Below are 21905 nucleotides of genomic sequence, written 5' to 3' on the forward strand. Positions count from 1 at the left end.
CATTCACATAACACTAAAAATCCCTCCTCTGTCAATACACCTCCCAACTCAAGCGGCAGGGATTTATTGGCAGGTTATGCGCAGGCTATTAGGGGGAGGGGAAGTGAAGGGAGGCAAAGGGGGAAGAAGACGGAATAGGCGAGGGGGGAAGAGGGTGGGCGGGCAGGGACAAGCAAACAGGCTGGGCATTGGAGCCAAGACAGAGGAATGAGGGAGGGTGGCTGGGCAGGCTGGGGCGCTCAGGCTGAGGACTTAGGGCGGGTTTAGGCTGATGACGGGCGTATCATATGAGAGAAGTGGCATGTATTATATTATTATGAGGGCGGTCACAACAGTTGCACACGGAGTGATAAACAGGACATATTATGCATTTTCATTCTGGTATTTTTTACATCTCCTGTTTCCTCCCCTGTAGATTACATTACAGGTTCTGAAACTGTGGGAATTAGTTGAACTATACATACAACAAAAACAGACTCGCAGACTCAACTTTGTGCCGACTCTGCGGAGTAATTTTTCCCCTACAAATATCTCATGTTAACAAGCAAATTGATTAAGAACTGATGGATAATTCGAGGAACGGAATCAGATCAAGCCACACCATTATATGCGTATTTTATTCTGCAACCCACCGTACCAATACGAGTGTAATACAGAACCCCCCCTGTATCACCAAAAGAAAAACCCAAATCCTGCCAAGGTTTAAGCGGAGCCAAGAAAAAGCCAAGCCAGCCAAGTCAGCCAAGCGAGCCAAGGGTATCAGAAGTCTTCGCCTTTTCTCGGCGCCCTCTTGACTCGGATTGTTGACTCGCTCGCTTGCCATCAACAGAGCAACGTAGATAATATGTGAGCATCGAGCTGGCTATATCGATACGGATACCTGGTTTCCAAACTCCTGGCGTTCAGCCCTAGGGCACAGGACATCGTTCAGAACTGTTGCTGTCCCTTTGTCTTTAAGCAAACGTCGAGCAAGCATGACTCGTTTCTCCCAGTCCTCCACAGTCCACACCAATGTTAGTAGTCGAAAGAGGGGGGTGAAGGCTTGTTGAAATAAAAGAAAACACCAAGACCAAAACACTAATTAAAAGCTACTAAAATCCCAACTCTAAATGACTCTTGTGATTCTTTGAAAATGGGGGGGGAAGGATGGGTCCCATTATTTTGCATGCAAGTTTGTACGAAGTAGTTAGGCTAGCAGAGTGGCGCAGCGCAGCCCGGTGTTCCCTTGCAAATGATGGCGGGGAAATAATGAGAATATTGCAGTATGTGACGAGAACAGAACGGGATTATTTTCACCCAATGTGGAATACGGAGGAAATAATAGATGCGATATGAAACTGCTCTTATGACTCCAATAATGCTCTGTGGATGTTCTTCATCGAAAAAGTACGACTGAGTTTGTAACTAGGTCGCTCGATCGGGGAGGATGGCTGTTGCACAGATGATGCTTAATGATGCTTAATGTCAAGTCAAAATGCATACCGCGGCTTGGCTGGGTTTAGGCTACATGAATTAGGTTTGCACAACTTGGCTCTCGGGGCCGGGGTTACAGTATCATGGGAGTCTGAGGGATAAAAGTAATCCCTCATCCTGTCCAAGTGTCACGCCAGATAGAAAGGGAGCATCGGCATTGTTTCGCCGGAGTGACGAGTTTGTATCGGTGGGTGCCTTGTACTTACTCCGTAAGAATGTTTGTTCCAAACGTGGCACTAGACGCTATCTCCAGTTCAGCGAAAAAAGTAAGCTCTGAGCTAATGTTATGCTGCTTTGCATATTTTAGCGATCCACAACTACTGGGGGGATTTAATCACCTAAGAAGGGGTCTATGCCCACTCGGATCTGAAGTACTTACGCGCCGGCATTTGACACTTGGCAATCACGAGTTAGTTAGCTTAACCGCCAAACCAAATGTAAAAGGGATAGGCGGCATAACAGAAGTCCTCAAACCTCATTTACTAGGGTTTGAGGGTTATAGATAATATATAGTCATCCCCCTATAGTGTCCTCAGGTGGTGGTGTTAATTTTAATGGGGTGAGCAATCTGAACTACGCCGAGGGTTATTCCGGCCGAAAATTCGACCAATGATTACCTTATCTAGGTAGTAGATGTCCGAGCTATGACGAACTGTATACGAACCAAGGGGATGATCTCAAGAGCAGGTATCAAATCGACATACTCTGATTAACCTATCAAAAAAGCCACAATGAAGCGGACTTACTTGGTATTTCTTCCTCTCCCTGTATAAATGTTACGCTAGAACTGATGATGCATAGAATGCACTCAGGCTCCTCCGAAACAAGACGTAGCAGCAGACTGAAGAGTCCGGCCCCTTCGGTTTCGGCAGCGGGAGACGCAACGACAAATAAACAAAATTCTCTCAAAGGTGTGCCGAGCTTTGTTGGAGTGAAAGAGTGGCTGCTACAATAACCAATGACCTATGACAGACACACTGGTCGTCCTGACCTGATCTAGGATAGGAGACCAACGGCTTGAATGTCATCCATGTCAGCGGTACGAAAGGGAAAGGCAGCACTTGCAATTTTACACGCAGTTTTCTTCGCGCCCATAGCGTGCGAACAGGATTCCCCAAGCGGATTGGGCTTTATACTGGTCCAAGTTTGCAATGCATTCGCGAGAGAATACAAATCGATGATCATCCGGTGCCGGAGGATTTGTTTACGCGATACTTCTTCGAAGTGTGAGATCGCATCATGCCCCAGCATACGGATCTGAATAAAGAGGGCGCTAGGCAGCCTCGTTACCTTCAGTTGCTGACTTTATTGGCATTCCACACCTTCATCAGCGAAGAGGTCGATGCGGCGATATTCGAGGTCCATAATGGTGGAGAGTATGACGCAACAAACGCTATAGAGAAACCAGTTGTAACCGGTATGACATCTCTCGGAATGGACCATGTTGCCCGACTTGGACCTATTATTGAGACGATCGCTTGGCTTAAAGCCGGAATCTTAAAACCGGGCGCACCCGCGTTCTCAGCAACACAGGAACCTGGTCCCGCGGAAGTTATGCGCAAGCGCGCTCTTGATAAAGACACTAGCTTGACGTTTGTGTCAACTAATGACTGCCTTCCCACTCATGGTAGAGTGCTCAGTGTTCCCGTGCAGCGATTGAACTGTTCCTTAGCAGCACTTGAGCTCATTAAAGCATTTCTGTGAATCAAAGCACCTGGCCATACACTTAGCGCTGAAGATATCCATTGTGGCGTGGAAAATTTCTCATTGATTGGGAGATTCGAGATTATAGATGAAGGGAAATTACAATGGTTTGTGGATGGGGCGCATAACACTCTGAGTTTAAAAAAAGCTGCAGAATGGTTTGCGGAGAACACCAGCACCCCTAATGAGCATAAGTATGTCGAAGAACCTCGTTCAAAACACTTCGTAGCTTTGACTAAATGACGGAAGGAGGCGTGCCCTTATTTTTAGTCAATTATCATCAGAGCGAGATGGGGTGTCACTCTTACGCTTTTTAGCGCAAGCACTCTTCAGAAACAACGTGAAACCGGACCACATCATTTTCACTACATATCAGGAGAAAGGGGATAAGTCTATTGGTAAGTAACAAAGGAGGAAATTTAGCAGATGATGAATTGACATCATGTAAACAGACCAAGCATTGAAGCTCCTGAGACCTCATTCCATGAACTTTGCGCTATGTACTGCTCGGTGTGGAAGGAACTCGATCCGCAGGCTACGGTCACGAGTGATCCAACGATTGAGAGAGCGGTAAAGCTCGCGAGACAAATAGGTGATCGTGAGGACGGAATGCAAGCACTTGTTACGGGAAGCTTACACATGGTCGGTGGAGCACTTAGGTTTCTGCACCCATGGCTGCGTCCAGATAGATCAGCGTGCTGGTTTGAGACCATGGCGAAACAGTGATTAGGTTGAGTCCGAGGATCATTAACTGATTCGTTGGAGACGAGAAGAACCAAGTTGAAGGAGATATTGATGTCAGAGCTGACGGGTTCTGCGCTGATTCAGCTCCTGATAGTAGGGGAAGTGGTAAACCTAGGGCACAATTTGGAGACCACATATACCAGGTCACAGGCAATGTTAGATACCTCCTGCTGAAGCGTGTTCATTGTCAGTTGCGGTCTGGCATCAGCCATGCCCCAATAAATTATATCCCCCGCATTCTGAAAATTTCTGACGAAAACCATACAAAAAATATAGAATGAACTAAAGAATCCCAGCCAAACGGCAGTTGGAGGCTAAACATTCCCTCGGATCCACCCCGGAAAACAACCCGGGGAAATCAGGAGAGACGTGAAAGGCGGCTTGCCTTGCATATTTCATTATCTCCGCAACAAGGAAACCCAATGTTTCAAGCCTAGAAATGATTCATTTTTCATCGAAACAACTGGTCCCCATTGAGGACTAAAAAAACGGCATTTTGTCACACTGTTGTCCTCCTCTATGCTGCGAAACGTCTGGTTCTTGCACCAGTCACCTTATCTGACGCACTGAGGGGTTAGCGGGACACGATGCAAACCAGAATAAATTGCGCTGGAGCTGTCAGATGCCACAGCAGACTTAAAATGATATCTATTCGTACAGGAAATCTCTCAACTTCAAGATGAATATGAAAGTCTCCCTTAATTAGTCCATGTTAAGTTGAGGAACGTAGATGATCCTGAGTGAGGTGGAAAATACCCAAGCATTTGGAGTTGTAACACATTGAGCTTTGGAAGCTTATTCATGAAATCTGGGGCCAAAGTTAACTAGTTTCACCCAATGTACATAACTAAATGAAGCTTCCGAATTTTAGGGGGAACACGTGCCTCAACGTAGTCGATATACAAGCTGAATTTTAAAGACTGCCCCTCTACATACCTGCTAATCCAAGCTCAGGTTTTCGCTTTAAATTGTTAATCCGATGCTGCTAGGTACACCGACCACCGTTTGTAGACAGTTAGCACAATTTGGATGGAAAGTCGTTCGGGGCAGACAAACGATGTGGTAACGTTCTCTGACGAAGCACCCTTGTTGAAAGTTAATCATGTCAGGTATAGATTGCATCAGCCCGAGTCTTTGGGGAGGTTGAAGCGTTGTGGAATCATAGAGTGAGACATGATAAAGTCAATCCAAATATTTATCAAGAGTTGACCTGTTGCTTTGCCTATTTTGGATCTCTCAGACCCCTCAGGCTAAAGAATAAACAAGTGGCTATCCTCCAGAATGAGGACAGGGCATAAGGTGATGACAATTCACAGCCAGGAACCGTAGCGTGCGCCAAGGCTAGTCAAGTGTCCCGTTCGCTAGCTCCAGGCCTTGCCATTAATAAATACTTTGCTATGGCACTAGACGATTGACCCAACAGTTGGTAGATGATGGGAATCATTGGTCATCGAGACGATCTTGCAAATAAAAATATATAACTATCACCACGGAGCATTCCGTGGTAGAATCGATGCAGTGTTTTTGTTGGCTACCCGCTCCAGCTGCTCTGTTGACATCACGTGCGCCCTCGAGCTCGCCTAACCTAGGACTCGGGGCTGGACAACCTGCGACTGGTCATCGACTGTCCACCGACTGCCCAACTACCCCAGATCGGAGATTAATAGAATATCTACCCTAGACTATTTACTGTGGGCATAAACTATCCTTGTTTTCATTCCTCAAGACAACCCCCGCTCTTCATCCTCCTTGATACTGGTATCCTGAATAATATCTGTTGTTGGCTGGTCAATACCGTCAGCTTCGTCTGCCCCCGGCCCCCGGCAAGCGTTTCCCTATTAAATTAGCCCGCCACCGTATATCGACTCCCTGATCCCATTCTTCTGAGGAAAGGTATGTATCTTGAACCTATCATATATGCTGGTATTGCGTGTTGCTATGTAGTGGGAGTGCTTTGGTCATGGTGCTTACAACTATTCTGCCCACGTCGCATATAGCTTGCCGCCTTACGGCCCCGTGCTCTAGATTAACCTTCCGCGAATTTCTTCGATACACGTGATTACGGGAAGCTCGACCGATTCAAATCCGTTGCTTGTGACAATCCGCCGCCACTGTAAGGCCCTTATTTGCAATCATTGGATTTGGAGAGGGAAAGTTGATATATTCTGGTATGTAACCAACCACCTCCCCCCTCTCATAACGCTACCTTTCCTACTCCTTTTTGTCCCTTGTGCAGGTGTAGGAGCAAAAGTTGTTAACCTGTTGTATACGACTTGTTCTGTACATGTGCAACGGATTAGAACCCTCAATAGATACTGCGCATGGATATAGTCAATTATATGCTCTGTTGCCATCAAGAATGACTCCGTCTTAACGCAACTTGCTACTGTCAAGGGAGCTCCAGACGCGGGTGACCGGCGCATCATTGATATAAGCCAAAACTGGTAGCGAACGTCGCATTATGGATGGACAACGGCAACAATATATACCTGCTCCGCCGCATCACATCTCGCAGTCTGGCTCCCAGGCGCATATGATGTCTTTCCCGCCACCTCCTCCCCGAATCGCCCATGCAGCACACAGTCTAGTTCCGCCCCCTCCACCAGGTCCTCCGCCTGGTTCAACTTATGGGGTCCAACAGGGATGGCAACAAGGGTGGGGAAGGCATCAGGCAATGGCACAGCCTTTTCCCCCTCCCCCTCCCCCTCTGCTCAACCCCAACCAAGCACAAAACCCACATCTAGCGTACAGCGTTACTCGTTCTCGTCAGCCTGCCCCTTTATCTATACCTTCCCGATCGATATCTAATGAGATACAGCCTCTCACATCCGCAACGTATATTCCTGGTGGTGAATCATTTGGTCCCGGAGTTGGCATCCCTCCCCTTTTCACTCATGACCTGCAGGAGCAATACGGATGTCCTCCCGAACAGTACCAATATTCCATTGAATCGGACAGTATGAGACATGTTTCCAACCCAACGAATAGTGATGGAGCTATGCAACATAATACCGGGAATCGATCACATCAATTAACCCTTCCGTTGCGCGACCCTAAGGACGTAATATCTCCAGGACCTCCAACTGCGACTTTGCAGAATCCGCAACCCCACAATTCCGCCCAGGTAAATGAGTATTTTGTGGGTGGTATGACGGCTCAGGAGGCCGACGAACGTTGGCCTCTCGATCGTGTTTTGCTGTGGCTTGCCCAAAACGGATTCTCTAACGATTGGCAGGAAACTTTTCGCGTACTAGAGCTATGCGGTGCTAGTTTCGTGGAGCTTGGTAGTCGTGCTAATGGCAGAAGAGATCTGAGTAAGATGCACAAGGTGGTTTATCCTCAGCTCACAAAGGAGTGCATCAAGAGTGGCACTGGATGGGATAAGGCAAGGGAACGGGAGGAGGGAAAGCGAATGCGGAATTTGATACGGAGGATTGCTGATCAGGGTACCTCGGACAATGCAACCCTGGGGACGAGATATTACGAGAATTCAATGTTGCCAAGTGCGTCCACAGATGGAGGATTGGAAAATTCACCCAATTTGGGGCGGGATTCGTTTCCAAATCACATTACTGGAACTGCTGAAAGTAGCCCTTGTCAACAATATACTGTCAAAGCAACACCTCTCAATGTGATTCAGAAGCAATATTCCTGCCATCGGACTGAATCAGGAACTCCGGATGCTCGGTCAGACTTCTCTCGAAGCGTTTTTGGAATGCTAGATGGGCGCCGTGGCCACAGCCCGTCTGCCTCAAGTGATAATGGAATTCTCGCCGTTTCAGAGGAGCACCCTCAAAGTGGCAGCCCTGCCCCTAATTACGTCACAATGGCACCAAGAATATGTCCCATACTCTGTGGAAGCGAACGGAAGATCTGATAAACGACACAGTTCTGATTCCATGTTAAGCCGCGGCTTCTCGTCCCAGGGCTTTTTTGGAGGCCAAGGAGTTGGTAGGCAGCCGGACCCCAAGAAAAATGGGCAAGGCCCATCACCACAGGATCAAGGCTTACGCCAAGGAACAGGTGAATCGTATCCCAAGGAGCACGGTAAGGGATTCTTCCACAAACTGAAATGGAAAAAGGGTCCTGATTCCATGCATCCTTCCCCTGAGGAAATAAATGCCGACTCGCCTACAAGTCCGGTGGGCACGCGCCAGGGGCCCCCTCCGACATCGGTTTTTGCTAGACCTGGATTCGATGGTGGTGACATGTCCCTTGGAGAACGGCCACCCTCTTCTTTCTCAGATTATGAGAAAGTCCAACCACGATCCAGGAATCCCACAAATAGCGCACCACTAAAGAGATATGCTCTGGCCACACCTGATGGGTGGAATTATCGGTTGATAGACGTGACGGATGTGGATGCAGCAGACGCACTGCGCATTACTATATGTAATAGCCTGGGCATCAAGGATCCGGGAAGTGCATTGATCTATCTTACGGAACCTGGCCAAATTACACACGAGGATCCGTTGAGTGATACAATGCTGGTCGTAAATCGCCGGACAAAATCAGATCCCCATGGCACTTTGAAATTTTTCGTTCACCTCGCCCATCCATCTCCACCACCTGCACCTGCACCAGCACCACAAGCCACCGGTTTGGGTCTGTCATTTGCAGAGCGGCGAGCCAGGAATCCAGTAGACGATGATGCTCGACACCATGTATGGGGTGTATCGTCCAGACCTCAACCGCAAGCGATAAATTTTGATGCGGACAAACCACCTCCATATGATCAACAAGCTCAACCTTGGAATTTCGTTAGTGATAATAAGCATGCCAGTGAACAGGATATCGATGGTGTAGAAGCGGCAATATATGCTGCGCATGAAGAGTACAGGCGGGAAGCTGAGAGAAAGCAGAAGGCTTATCTTCAATCAAAACAGGAAAGTCAGCAGCAGCTGAAGGAGGCGTCTAAAGTCTCTATAAGGCGGGATGGTGTGATAGATTTCGATTCCCCTCGAATTTCTCCATATGAAGATAAGAAGGCCGATAACCTCGTTCCACTACGGAAACCCCCTTCGGCGCCATCGGAGTCAAGTACGCTCAGCAAAGTCAACTCTTTGAGCAGGAAACTAGGGGGTAGACCGCGCAAGGACTCTGCTCACAAGCGCAGCCCTTCAGATCAGATATTCGAAGAATGGGGAGAAAAGCAATGGACTTCAAGTCCCGCGCTACCATCACCTGGCCTGGCTGACGGTCTTGGAGTTGCATTAGCGGGCATTGGGAAAGTATCAAGTGCTATCGGAAAACCATTTCCTAACCAAGCTATGACTTCTACACGTTCTCCGCTTTCTTCTTCAGAGCCGGTTTCTGGGAAAGGTTGCTCACTGCAGTCCGTTGATTTCAATAATGCTAGGGGACGACGAGCTAGTCCAACAAGTTCCTCTCCTAAGGTGCCTATGTATACTCGCGGGAAGGGAAATACTGTATTCAGGGTACCGTTATACGATTGGGATGGGAGTACCAAATACCCCGCTGCTCCGCCTGAAGAAACGAAGTCAGCTGTTCCCACGCTGCAATCTGATTGTTCACATTCCATCAGCCCTGCGTCTGCACTTCCCGATACACAATCGCAACAAAAACAACGAAACCGAAAATCAATTGGTCCTGATTTTGATTTCCAGGAGACGGAAGTTTCGTTCTCCAGAGTTCCTGTGCATGTAGAAGATTCGGATGAGGATTCAGATGAAGGCCTGTTTGCTATACCATTGGCTGGCGCGAAGGGTGGGGTGCAGCCAAAGAAAAATAAAGCACCGATGAAGAACATTAGTGGTGGTCAGGGTCGTTCCGCTAAACCTGCTCTGACCGTCAATACTGGATCGCGGGCAGCCAAGGGAATGTCCGTGAGCTTCAAATCACCAAGTACGGTAGAACCTTCGAATACACCGTCAACCCGAAGCACGGACAATGAGACTGGTGGAGAACAAAGCTTCAATAAATCCGCGAATGATGACAATAGCTCGTCAAAATCGCCGGAAACCAGCAGGGACAGCCGTCGCCATTCAATAATCAGAGATGACATTTGGGCTAGCAGACCACCAGTTGATGGTATGATTGATCATCTAGATGATTTCTTCCCAGACGTTGATCTGGATGAACCATACGTGGAAGGGAGCTTGATGTCTCCACCAATGTCACCCGTGGTGGGACCAGGATCGAGCCTTGGCGCGGAGCTGTCCGATAACCAAACCTTGCGAAACCGTGCTGCCCATGGCACATTGAATTCTCTAATGTCACAGGACAGCATGGACACGTTGGGCTCAGATGAATCTACATTGAAAGCTAAAGGGATAATTAATAACGTTGCGCAGCGGAATATCAATCGATCTCAAGGCGGTGGGCTAACGCGTATGAAATCCATCCGTGAGGTTGCAAAGGGGGCGCATCAGATTCATAGAAATCAGAGCATAACGGCTTCCAATGCTAAATCGGGCGCTTTACTTCGACGGAAAAGTACTAAGATGTTCGGCGCGAAGATTTTACAGGTTAAGCCGGGCAGTCGGCTGAGTGAGCATCCGATTCCCTTGCCGCAGAATGTTGGGGCTGGGTCGCAGAGTAAAGTGCCGCAGAGGCAGGCTACATTCCGAATCATTCGAGGTCAACTTATAGGCAAGGGGACGTATGGAAGGGTCTACCTCGGCATTAATGCTGATAATGGTGAGATCCTGGCTGTGAAACAGGTGGAAGTGAGCCCGAAGGCTGCAGGCCAAGACAAGGATAAAATGAAAGAGATGGTCTCGGCACTCAACCAAGAGATCGACACGATGCAACATCTCGAACACCCCAATATTGTGCAGTATCTTGGCTGCGAGCGCGGTGAGCTGTCCATTTCCATCTACCTCGAATATATCCCTGGTGGCTCCATCGGCAGTTGTCTGCGCAAACATGGCAAATTCGAAGAAAGCGTCGTTAAGTCCCTTACGCGTCAGGTTTTAAGCGGGCTGGCATACCTGCACGACCAAGGAATCTTACACCGCGACCTGAAAGCGGACAACATCCTTCTAGACTTGGACGGGACCTGCAAGATCTCCGATTTTGGCATCTCCAAGAAAACGGACAATATTTACGGCAATGACGTGACGAATTCAATGCAGGGTTCTGTGTTCTGGATGGCACCGGAAGTTGTCCAGTCACAGGGACAAGGTTACAGTGCCAAGGTGGACATTTGGTCACTTGGTTGCGTGGTGCTGGAGATGTTCGCGGGCCGACGACCGTGGAGTAAAGAGGAGGCCATCGGGGCGATTTTCAAGTTGGGGAGTTTGAACCAGGCTCCGCCGATTCCTGATGATGTGTCTGTGGCTATCACACCGGAAGCGTTGGCTTTCATGTATGATTGTTTCACGATGTATGTTTTCCTTTTACTTTTTCCTTTTCCTACCTGCTCCCCCTAACTTTTGTATACGTGAAACTAATGGTGGTAAATTTTTGGGGAACTTTAGTGACACCTTCGAACGACCAACTGCAGAGACTTTGCTGTCTCAGCATCCCTTTTGCAAAGCTGATCCACTCTACAATTTCTTGGATACCGAGCTGCATGCGAAGATTCGCCATGTTCTCTGAACGACTTTGATAACTGTCGTAAACAAATCTAATAAAAACGCAGGCGTATATTCAGGGATTGTCATTGGTGTTAATCTCTTTAACCGGTGAGTTTGGTATGGTTGTATTGCAATCTTTGAAACTCTCTTTGCTTTGGATCTCTTTTAATACTTCGCTTGTTCTATTCTGCTTATGGATCATTTACTTGCATTGGATCTTGCCTCTCTTATTATCTTTTCGCAACTTTTGACATACCCGTTTAGGAATTTCTTTTTGGTTTTCATTTTCCTTTGGTCATTCGAATGGAATGTATATGGATGATAATTTGGTCTGAATCATATGGGTTAAGAGAGTGAGTGAATGGTGGCAAGGAGCTTCTGGATTAAGGCGTTTCTTGTTTGAAAGCTACTCTTTTTCTCTTTTTTTCACGATTTATTTTTTCTGTGAATATATATCAGACATATTAATAATGAAAATAAAAATAGTAGGAGAAACTTTTAAATATATATCATCTATTTATGAATGCTAGGGTTGAGTGATCATTTCTTCCATGGTAAGATTTGATTGGGTGTATTGCACTTTGCGTTTGACGAACTATAGGGTATAAATTATATACATCTCTATGTAGAAGGCATGAACTGAACTTGTGTATTCTCTTGCTATATTGATTGCCCAGGCAAACACTCATCGTGGCATCAACTTCTATTCCTGCTGCGGCTTCGACGTTCATTAGACGACGGTCGCATCGTCGTCTTTATCTTCGCCAAGCTCAGCTTGTTCACCTCCTGACTCAAACCCAGTAACACCAACTCTAAAAACAGCCTCACTCCATGCTGCAAAAGTGTCAATATCCCATACGCCATCCTCATGAGCCTTTTGATTCCTTTCCGCTGGCGACAGTTTACCATTATGGGCAATTTTATTATTAGTATTAGACTCCACTTTCGCCCCAGCTTCTAGCATAGCTGTATACCCATCGAAGAAATCCTCATAGACTTGAATCACACAATCCTGCACCGCGCTCACAAGCGTCTCTGTCGTCCCCGTATCGTCCAGGTAATCATCAAGAATCTGTCGAAGATGGGGTACTTCCATCTCGATCGCTTTGACAGTAAGTCGCAACGCGTTACTATAGGACTCGCTCCTGTTTGTGGACTTGGCTGGCGCGGTGAGAGATCTGGTCATCCTGGAGGCGAAGGAGTTGGTGAAGTCGTTGATTACCGTGCGTAACCTGCCATCTAGTTCGACTTTTGCATCAATCATGTTTTCCACGACGCGGGGTAGCAGGCCACGACCAACTAGCCGCATGAGGTTCCGTGGGCTGAAGAGACCGCCGCGTTCTCTAAGTTCCCAAAACGTGTTAGTTACACCGGAGAAGTCAAAGGAGACGTCCGGGCTGACGAATTCGATATCGAATGCAACGATATGTTGTTTGAGGAGGAGGAGATGTTTGATTAGGAATAGCTGGGCGTCTGCTGGAGAGGCCTTTGCGGATATTTGGCTGCTTGCGGTGTGTAAGGATACGTTGGTTTGGTGGACGATTTGATGAGCTAGATCGTCAAAAACAGTTGACTGTAATGATTTTGTCAGAACGTATAGAAATGGGAGATGGAAGTGCTAGGTATTTATTCACATACATTAACGAGGCGATAAATACGACTCAGCAGCCAAACTGCCTTTCTCAAAGTTGGGTACCATGCCTCAAAAACGGCCCCGGAATCAAAGTCCCATCGGGGATCCTTTTCTTGAGGTGAATCAATCTCTTCGTCAACAACCACGGGCGTCTTCGGTACAGGGCTTGACGGTTCAGCAAAGGACTGCTTTCTGTGCGACCCAGTATTGGAATTATTTGATTCTGGTAATGGTCTTTTTCGATTACGAGCTGGGTAATCAAGGTCCTCAGGCCGTGGCTTATATTTCTCAATTTCATCTCGTAGTATTGTCTGTGCACGAAAAACAAGGCGGGTTTGTGCATCCTCTAAGGCGGGTTGGATCAAGACAGAAAAGTTAAGTTGGGTCGGGTCTGCATACTCTCCATCTTCCTCGGGATCCGATAAGTAACGAGTTTGTAGCAGTGAGCAGAGCTGGCACAGCTTGACAAGTTTTGTTTCACGGATAATCCTTGGCCTCAAGTGGTCGTAGAGAGGCTCGCAGACAGCTTCCAGAAAATCATAAAGCCCTTGTTGGCCATGAAACCACTGACCCCATAATTCAAATTCATCGAGACAAATCCCACGAATATAACTGATACTAGATCGTGCAAATGCTACAAGGTCTTTCGATGTGCTCGGAGCCTGCGCAATATCGTTCAACCTCTTCCGCAATACAGGTATTACCAATTTGCCTCTAGTAGCTGAAAAACTACTGTGAAGCTCATTGAGCAAGCTCTGGTATTCAGCTTCAGCGCTTTGCTCTGAATCAGCAGGTGGCACTGCTCGTTTTTGTATTTCTAATCCGATATCCTTTAACTCTGCAGCACCCACGCGAAATTTCGCATATAAAAGAGCAGACATAGTGGTATCGTTAAGCTGCCGGTCTGCAATTCTTTTCGCCACTCCCGAAGATATCTCCCGCAGTGTGGATACGAAATGGCCCCTGATCAATGTGAGGGCACGAGTCAAAAGAAGGCGATATCGAGACCTATATGTCTCTGATTCTTTTTGTTCAGGCTTTTACAATTAGTATATAGTCATAGCAAATTTTTTGAATGGAGCATACACTCACATGAGCCTGCATATAATCCAAGCACTCGTCCAGCCGTTTCAACATGTCGGAAAAGTCTTTCGTCCGCACGGAATTTCCTGCGCTCGGCGCATTCAGTCTCCGTGATACGGGGTCCAAAAAGTCATAATATTGTAGATTCTCGTGAATATCTTCGGCTAGTCTGGAACTGCGTTTCTGCGCAGAGAGTAGCCCCTCACACTGGTGCTGGAAGGCTGATGTTTGCGTTTCCACAGCTTTGAATGATTCGGAAAGTCTAGATAAAAGGCCGAGCGTAGACATAGTGTCATTTAGAAGAGAATCGAGGTGCGATTTTGAAGCTTCTAGTTCATCAAGACACAATCTGTTTGCAAGGAGAGATTAGTTTTGTTGCCGTTGCAGAGCAGGAAACTGTAAAACTGGGACCATACTGATATTCTTCATAGCTGACCTCTAGCAACTCACTCCCAATGGAGCCATACCATTGCGCAAATTCAACGTCATTTTTAATTTCCTCCATTGAACCTTCTCGTGCATCGCCCGCCCCTTTGGCAGACGGTGAAGCTGCGTTGCTGGGATGGCGAGGTTGATTGTCAATCTCAGGGGCCATAATGAAACATGATAATATAAAAGTAGGCAATGTTACCTCATCGCTGTTCCATTGCTGTGCAGTCACCACCTTCTAAACAACAAGAAGGCTGTGATATTGTGGGGTATTAAAGATCTTCTTCAACATCTTGTTGAAATGGACACCTTTATTTAGCTGTGAAGTGTCTCTGGGTAAGCAACAATTCTGCCTGATTTTGCCGCCAATTCTCCACAAAAATTAGTCAGCAAATTAGCTTCCGAGGTTCCGTATAAACTTTCCCTCAGAGTCTCCGTAGATGAAGTGACATCAATTAACTCGGGCATTATGTGTCTCGATAAGCTGCTCAAACCCCAAAACATTGACCGATGGGTGGGGAACATCCCTGAAATAACAAAGTAATGTTTAAAGGAAGTAGCAAACGACTTGCGTCACAGCCCTTCATAGCTCCAAAATGCGCCCAACGACCAATCTTCTCTTCCCCACGATGCCGCCCCTACTCTACCACTGAACCTCCAAAAACACCGAAGCGATCTCTTCTACCACCAGGCTCAGGCCCCTATGTTGCTGTAGCAGGGGTGACTGCTGCTCTGTCCCTGGGGTATTTTTACACAAGGGACAGACGGGAGAATCAGGATGAAACATCAAGATTTTTCCGGCCAAAAGTCATCCTCCAGGAGGCCAAACCCGACAAGAATCTATCAACAGAAGCAAACAGAGAGTCACTCAGCCCACAACATGTCCAGGTAAAAAGGAGTTGGGAGCGTCCGGGGTTGTACGCTTGGGGATCAAACGCAGGATCGGTTGCGAACCCGGACTCGAATGAATATGTCATCAAGGCTCCAAGAAGGATACCATATTTTGATGGCATGGTTCTTCGTGATGTCAAACTCGATCAAAATTTTGGCGCTGCAATTTCAGAAAATGGAGATTTGATCCAATGGGGCAAAGGCTATTCAAGGACTGATTACAAACCAACCAAGACTCTCAAAGGCAAAGACCTTGTGTCCTTGTGCATTTCAGTAGACCGGATCATTGCGTTGTCGTCAAATGGAAATGTTTATTCACTCCCTGTATCAAAATCTGAGCAGGAGAATGGCCGAAAACCTTACGAAAGCTCCTGGATTCCCTTTTGGAGAACGCAGGCTGAGCTGAGTTACCGCCCGCTTCAACCACAACTTGGGTTGGGTGAAAGGGTGATCGCAATCAGTGGAGGACTGGAACATGCACTTTTGTTGACGAATTCTGGTCGCGTCTTTTCTGCTGCTGTTGGCTCAGAACATTTCCCTTCGCGTGGTCAGCTTGGTATTCCAGGGCTGACGTGGAACAATCGACCCAAGGGGCCATATGACCTATGCCACGAAGTTAGCACGCTACGTGGAATATATATTACCAATATCGCAGCTGGCGATTGCCATTCTTTGGTACTTGATAAAGCTGGGCGGGTCTTCGTATTTGGTGATAATGTCTCCGGTCAGTTAGGTTTGGATACAAATATCCTAACTCCATTCAACGATACACCAGAAATTCTTCCCCTGGAGCATCTTTATCCAGCCAGCGCCTATCAGATAAAAGCAACAGGAATTGCCGCTGGGGGCACAAACAGCTTTTTCATCGTTAGCGCTAAGAGAGTTCTTAGTTCCCTGGAGATTCCAACCGCTGTTACGGATCTTGGCCGTGTCACTACAGATGTTTGGAGCTGTGGAAAGGGACTATATGGTGTCCTCGGGAATGGAAAATGGACCCACATTCAAAACAAACCCTCAAAAGTGAAGGCTCTAAGTGGCTTATCTGAATACAGTGATACCGCACAGAAGATCGTGCCCATTGGTATACGCCACATTTCAGTAGGAGCAACCCACGCCGCCGCTGTTCTGGGCAACTTTACCAATGTTTCAGGATCGACAAATGGCTCCCAAACGGATACCTACTGGGGTGCGGACGCTTTCTGGTGGGGTGGCAATGAGTTTTACCAACTAGGCACTGGAAAAAGAAATAATATCGCGTCCCCGACGCACATAAGCCCTCCAGCTGATGTTGACATCCGTGACAACCAACGTGACGAGAATCGGTTCCAGATCACTCCTCGCCGTACCATAAAGTTAGACGGAAGGAAGGTAACTCTGGAGCAGCGAATTGAGTGCGGAAGAAATGTTACTGCGGTGTATTCTGGAGTTTGATACACTTTACTTCGGTGTCGGCATTTGAAGTCTACAAAAGTTATTTCTGTAATATATCGTCTGTGTAGTGTATGTAGGTGTGTGTATTATGGGAAGTGGGTTAGCTGGTTTTAGCCCCACTCAATTTTCTGGATCTTTGCAGCGTTGTCTACTTCAATCACTGGTTGAGACGATCTGTCTTTTTTTGAATCTAATTAATGATAATTCCATTAGTTTCCGAACATACAAAACATATTCTCGTCTAGGTTTGAGCGAAGATAAGGTCGACCGATGTTTGCAACGTTTGCAATTCCCTGTTGGTAACCAACTAGTTAACTACGTAATTCCCAAGCGAGCAGATCACAAAATCACCGTATTCCAACTGACTAGATTTTAAATCAAATTATCTCGACGCCACAACACTCAATTAAATTAAATTAAATTACACTAGGTTGAGGACATCTTATTCTTGTATGCCTGAGAGTGCTGCAATTGCTGCAGCGTTGTGGAGCTCATTGGCGTGGTGAAGGCTCAGATGGCAGAGGCTCACAGGGTTGAATAACTGCCTGTTCAACAGGTGCAGCGGATGGAATAATAAGATCCTGAGCTTCATTCCTAGTTAGACCTCCTGCGTGTTGGATTTGATGTCTAGATCTATTCCGCTTTTGCTTTCTATCTCATTCACATTGAATATATCCTTGTATTGCTTCTTCTTCATAATAGTGGCGCTGACCATCCTGACGCATTGGTTTAACTAGTTAGTTAACGTAATTCCACACCGAGTCGGCCACCACACCGAGTCGGCCAGCAAATTCACTTAATCCCAACTAGGTAGTTTTTAATTCAAATTATCTCAACGCAGCAAAGCTTAATTAAATTAAATTAAATTACACTTGGTTGAGGGCATCTTAGTCTTGTATGCCCAAGCATTCCACAATTGCTGCATCTTCGTGGCGCTTGTACGCGTGCTGCGGGCTCAGCAGCTGAAGGCTTGGGGGGTTGAATAACTGGCTGTTCAACAGGCTCTGCAGGCTCTATAGGGCCTACTAGAAGACTTTGAACTTCTTCACTAGTTAAACCTCCTACTTCCTGCCCAATTCAGCGCCTAGATCTCTTGCGCTTTTGCTTCTCTATCTCATTGGTGTTGAATATATCCTGGTATTGCTTCTTCATAATTGTGACACTGACCATCCCATATTCACAGGCCTTGATAATTTGGTCAAAACCTTCCACAAAGCCTTGAGGCTGACCCTCCACTAAGCCCTTGATCTTATTCACCTGCCAGTGTAATTGCTGGGGATTACTAGGTGTTTTGAAGCACCCAGGACATGGTTGAATTGCTAGAGCTGCTGTGTGGGGGGGTAGGGATCCATAGTTGAATATCCAGCTGCTGGAGGACGTAGTCAGGCTGAAAGAGCACTATTCCAGTTGCCTTGAAGCCATTTTGAATAGTCTGAGGTTTGAAGGCTGCAGCACCTGCTGCAGGGTAGGCATCTAGGAAATCTGCCTTCTGAATGGCATTAAATCCAAGCTGCATTCACTGCTGAACTAGATCTCCGTACACTCACTTTAAAACTGAAAAAACACCCACATCTAGTGGCTGCAGAAGGTGAGAGGAATGAGGCAGCATGCAAAGGCATATTATAGCATTATCCTTGCAGATTTGGTCAAATTCTGGGGTAAGGTGACTGCCGTGCCTGTCCAGGATAAGAAGGATAGATCTGCCAACTCTGCGACGATCTGCTGCTGGAATAAACACCTGTTGAAGCCATCTCAAGCCTATTTCATCAGTAGTCCAGCCATTTGGACTGGCATCTAGCCTCCAGCCTTCTGGAAGGCCTTCAAACCAACCTTCCAACAAGCCCTGGCCTTTGAGGATGAGATAGGGAAGTAGAGCCCATCCTGACACGTTGACTGATTCAATTACAGTCACCCATTCACGGTTTCCAGGCTGTAGGAGCTTTTCTCTGCCATAGTGCTCACTACTAGTAATGACCTTAGTAGTGGCACAGAGCCTCATAGCAAAGTCAGTCTCATCAAAGTTGTATATATCCTCTGGCACAATCCCATGCTCAGCAATTGTATCTCCTAAGGTCTTAAACCAATCCTTTATAACCTGCTGATCTTGACACTTGGCCTGGTCATGATTATAGCGTCTGGAATAGCGGCTTTGGAGCTCCGTACGATGTTTAATCAGCTTTGAAATCCAGTTCTTGCTGACCCGAGGGGGGGAGGTAGTGGAGGCAGTGGAATTCCGTAAGGTAAGAAGATAATTAACAATATCTTCAACAAATGCCAGCTGGGGGGGGAATCCTCATTTAGCTTGGTCCAGCACCCATTCAACTAGGCTATCCTCTTCAGCAGCAGATAATTTGTGAGAGTTTGCGCGTAAATTCACCCGTGAGGGCCGGTGCTTGAGGTGATCTTGAAGAGTAGACCTAGGCACATTAAATAGCTTTGCAGCTTCACGAATTGAGAGCTTTTCATCATTTTGAATAGATTTTATCGCGAGTTCAATCCTCCCCTCTTGCTCAACTGAATTTGAAGAGTTTTTCTTGCATTTTGGTGGCATAATTGCGCGTTGAATTGAATGAGCAGTTAAATTAGTAGGTGGAGAAATTTGGTGGCCGACTCGGTGTGGAATTACGTTAGTTAGTCGATAGACTGATAACGTAAGCCGCTAGGTGGGAAGCTTGGACCACCGCTTATTAAAAAAAGAAAAAAAGAAAAAAAAAAAAAAAAAAGTTGGATAAGCAACGAACAAGTCAATTAGAGCTTGCCTTGAGTTTCTTGGTTGAATTCTTCCGTAGACGTCTGTTCTATTGGAATTTTAAATTGAATGAAGGCCAGATGAGAAAGGGTTTTCACCATGCCTAGAGAAAAGCAAAAGCGTGGACGCAGAGCCGAAGCCAAACGAAAGCGAGACGATGTAATCACTGACCCTACGGTGCTGAAACGACAGAAATCCTCGGATGTCTCCAATTACCCCAATCGTTCGTATGAGCAACTGGAGATAAGGGGCGACTATATCCCACTCGATGAGGAGCTAGTGGACTCCACGGGAACCGCCTTTTATGGGCTCCTGGATATTGAGGAGCAGGAATATTTTAGTCATGCAAGCGGTCTCCTCGAACTTAACCAGTTCGAGACCGAGGAAGAGAAATCTATTTTTATAGAACGAGTATACGAAGAAGCCAACGGGAAGGAGTTGAAGATTGCCTGCAGCCAGTCATGCTCAAGACTGATGGAGAAACTGATTTCAGCTTCTACCGTTAGTCAGATTAAACGCCTCTTCAGCAAGTTCATTGGTCACTTCCTCGACCTCGTCCAACATCGATTCGCGAGCCACTGTTGCGAGTGCTTGTTTATTCATGCTGCGCAGTATGTAACATCGGAAATGAAGAAAAAGTCATCCAAGGAGAAGGAAAATTTGGAGGAGGATTCAACAAGTGAATTACAGCTAGAGGATCTGTTCTTGAAAGCAATTTCTGAGCTTGAGGGTAACTGGGGTTACTTGCTAACTGAGCGATTCGCGTCTCATACAATAAGGGTGCTTCTTTTGGTACTGGCTGGCAAACCTCTGCGCAATCCGTCGACTACTACGGTTATCGCGAGTCGCAAAAAGGAGTATCTGGCGTCAAAAGTTGGCACACAACTGGATCCTTCAATTTCAGAGAAACAGGCTGTTCCAACTTCGTTCAACAAAGCCTTGGAGAAAATGATGAAAGATTTGGTTACTGGTCTCGATAACACTTATCTGAGAGCCCTCGCAACTCATCCCGTTGGAAATCCCGTTTTACAAGTCTTATTATCAGTCGAGCTCAGTCATATGGGAAAATCAAAAGCTAAGGATGCCGATTCCGTATTACGGAGACTTGTCCCGGATGAGAACTTGCAGGAAGACGGTGAGAGCGCAACATTCCTAAAGGGCCTCTTTTATGACCCCGTTGGCTCGCGACTATTGGAAACGATAGTCCAAGATGCCCCAGGAAAGTTTTTTAAGCTATTCTACAAAATTATAGTTCGGGAGCGAATAGGATCATTCTCAAGGAACGAGATTGCTGGACATGTTGTTGTGCGAATTTTGGAAAGATTAAGCAAAGAAGATCTAAAGAGTGCCATGGACCTGATTCTCCCTGAAGTTCCGCCCTTAGTGGAGCGCTCACGGCTTACTGTCATAAAAGCTTTGATTGAGCGAGGCATTGTCCGGGGTGTAGATCTAGGTCCTCTCGCGGCTACCCTTTTGTCGGCTTATGGGGATGATGCGGTTTCAAGGATTAACAACATGTTGAAACTGCAGCGGTCTAACAAGGAAAATGACGGTACTACATCTTCTTCCAATACTTCCTCTCCAGAGCAATTACATGGATCTCTCCTCGCGCAGGCAATGCTTAAGTCCACCGGTCCTCTCTGCGAACTAGTACAGTCAAGTCTTCTCGCAGTTACCCCAGAAACTTTAATTTCTATCGCTCAGGATCCAGTTGTTTCCCACGTCCTTCAAGATGCACTGACACTTCCAACTTCAACTCCTCAATTCCGTCGTCAAATAACTTCTAGGTTGTCAGGAAAGATTGCTGAACTGGCATTACACTCTAGCGGATCTCATGTTGTTGATGCCCTTTGGCCGGCAACGAGGGATTTAATCTTTGTTAAGCAACGATTTGCTGAAGAGCTGGTTGTGCACGAACGCGCTCTTCGAGATTCATTTGTTGGGCGAGCTGTATGGAGGAATTGGTCTATGGATTTATATAAGAGGAAAAGAGGAAGCTGGATTGCAATAGCCAAGGGATTGGAAGACAGTGCCGAAGTAAATCTGAACACTTTGACAAATAAACCGAAGTCAAACATAGATCTAGCAAGGGCTAGATTTGCGGCGAAGGCAAACGGTTCAAAAGAACCAGCTAACACCCCATCAAAAAAAATACCTACAACATCCTAATAATAGTCGTTCCTAAGAAAATGTCGCGGAATCTTTAAAATTTGAACTTATATTTCGT

General features: G+C 46.6%; 6 protein-coding genes across 6 annotated transcripts; 5 read left to right on the forward strand and 1 right to left on the reverse strand.

Moving 5' to 3' along the window:
- Positions 1-2712: 2712 nt before the first annotated feature.
- Positions 2713-3903, forward strand: PAAG_07205 (folylpolyglutamate synthase; the record flags this gene model as incomplete). The annotated part of the gene is made up of 4 exons (XM_015846164.1): positions 2713-3173; positions 3204-3371; positions 3427-3579; positions 3630-3903. The coding sequence occupies 4 exons, from the start codon at positions 2713-2715 to the stop codon at positions 3901-3903; spliced, it is 1056 nt and encodes a 351-aa protein (XP_015700599.1).
- Positions 3904-6382: 2479 nt separating this feature from the next.
- PAAG_12359 (hypothetical protein) lies at positions 6383-7798 on the forward strand (the record flags this gene model as incomplete). Its single annotated transcript, XM_015847857.1, has 1 exon — positions 6383-7798. One exon carries the CDS (start codon positions 6383-6385, stop codon positions 7796-7798), a length of 1416 nt encoding a protein of 471 aa, XP_015702548.1.
- A 22-nt stretch (positions 7799-7820) lies between these two features.
- PAAG_12360 (STE/STE11/BCK1 protein kinase) lies at positions 7821-11484 on the forward strand (the record flags this gene model as incomplete). Its single annotated transcript, XM_015847858.1, has 2 exons — positions 7821-11269; positions 11364-11484. The coding sequence occupies 2 exons, from the start codon at positions 7821-7823 to the stop codon at positions 11482-11484; spliced, it is 3570 nt and encodes a 1189-aa protein (XP_015702549.1).
- A 708-nt stretch (positions 11485-12192) lies between these two features.
- PAAG_07207 (hypothetical protein) lies at positions 12193-14773 on the reverse strand (the record flags this gene model as incomplete). Its single annotated transcript, XM_002790925.1, has 4 exons — positions 12193-13035; positions 13101-14132; positions 14188-14527; positions 14595-14773. 4 exons carry the CDS (start codon positions 14771-14773, stop codon positions 12193-12195), a joined length of 2394 nt encoding a protein of 797 aa, XP_002790971.1.
- Positions 14774-15150: 377 nt separating this feature from the next.
- Positions 15151-16929, forward strand: PAAG_07208 (mitochondrial protein Fmp25; the record flags this gene model as incomplete). Its single annotated transcript, XM_002790926.2, has 1 exon — positions 15151-16929. The coding sequence occupies one exon, from the start codon at positions 15151-15153 to the stop codon at positions 16927-16929; it is 1779 nt and encodes a 592-aa protein (XP_002790972.1).
- A 2848-nt stretch (positions 16930-19777) lies between these two features.
- PAAG_07209 (hypothetical protein) lies at positions 19778-21847 on the forward strand (the record flags this gene model as incomplete). The annotated part of the gene is made up of 1 exon (XM_002790927.1): positions 19778-21847. The coding sequence occupies one exon, from the start codon at positions 19778-19780 to the stop codon at positions 21845-21847; it is 2070 nt and encodes a 689-aa protein (XP_002790973.1).
- Positions 21848-21905: the final 58 nt, after the last annotated feature.

This window comes from Paracoccidioides lutzii (genome assembly GCF_000150705.2).
Source record: "Paracoccidioides lutzii Pb01 unplaced genomic scaffold supercont2.22, whole genome shotgun sequence".
Classification (NCBI taxonomy): Eukaryota; Fungi; Ascomycota; class Eurotiomycetes; order Onygenales; family Ajellomycetaceae; genus Paracoccidioides; species Paracoccidioides lutzii.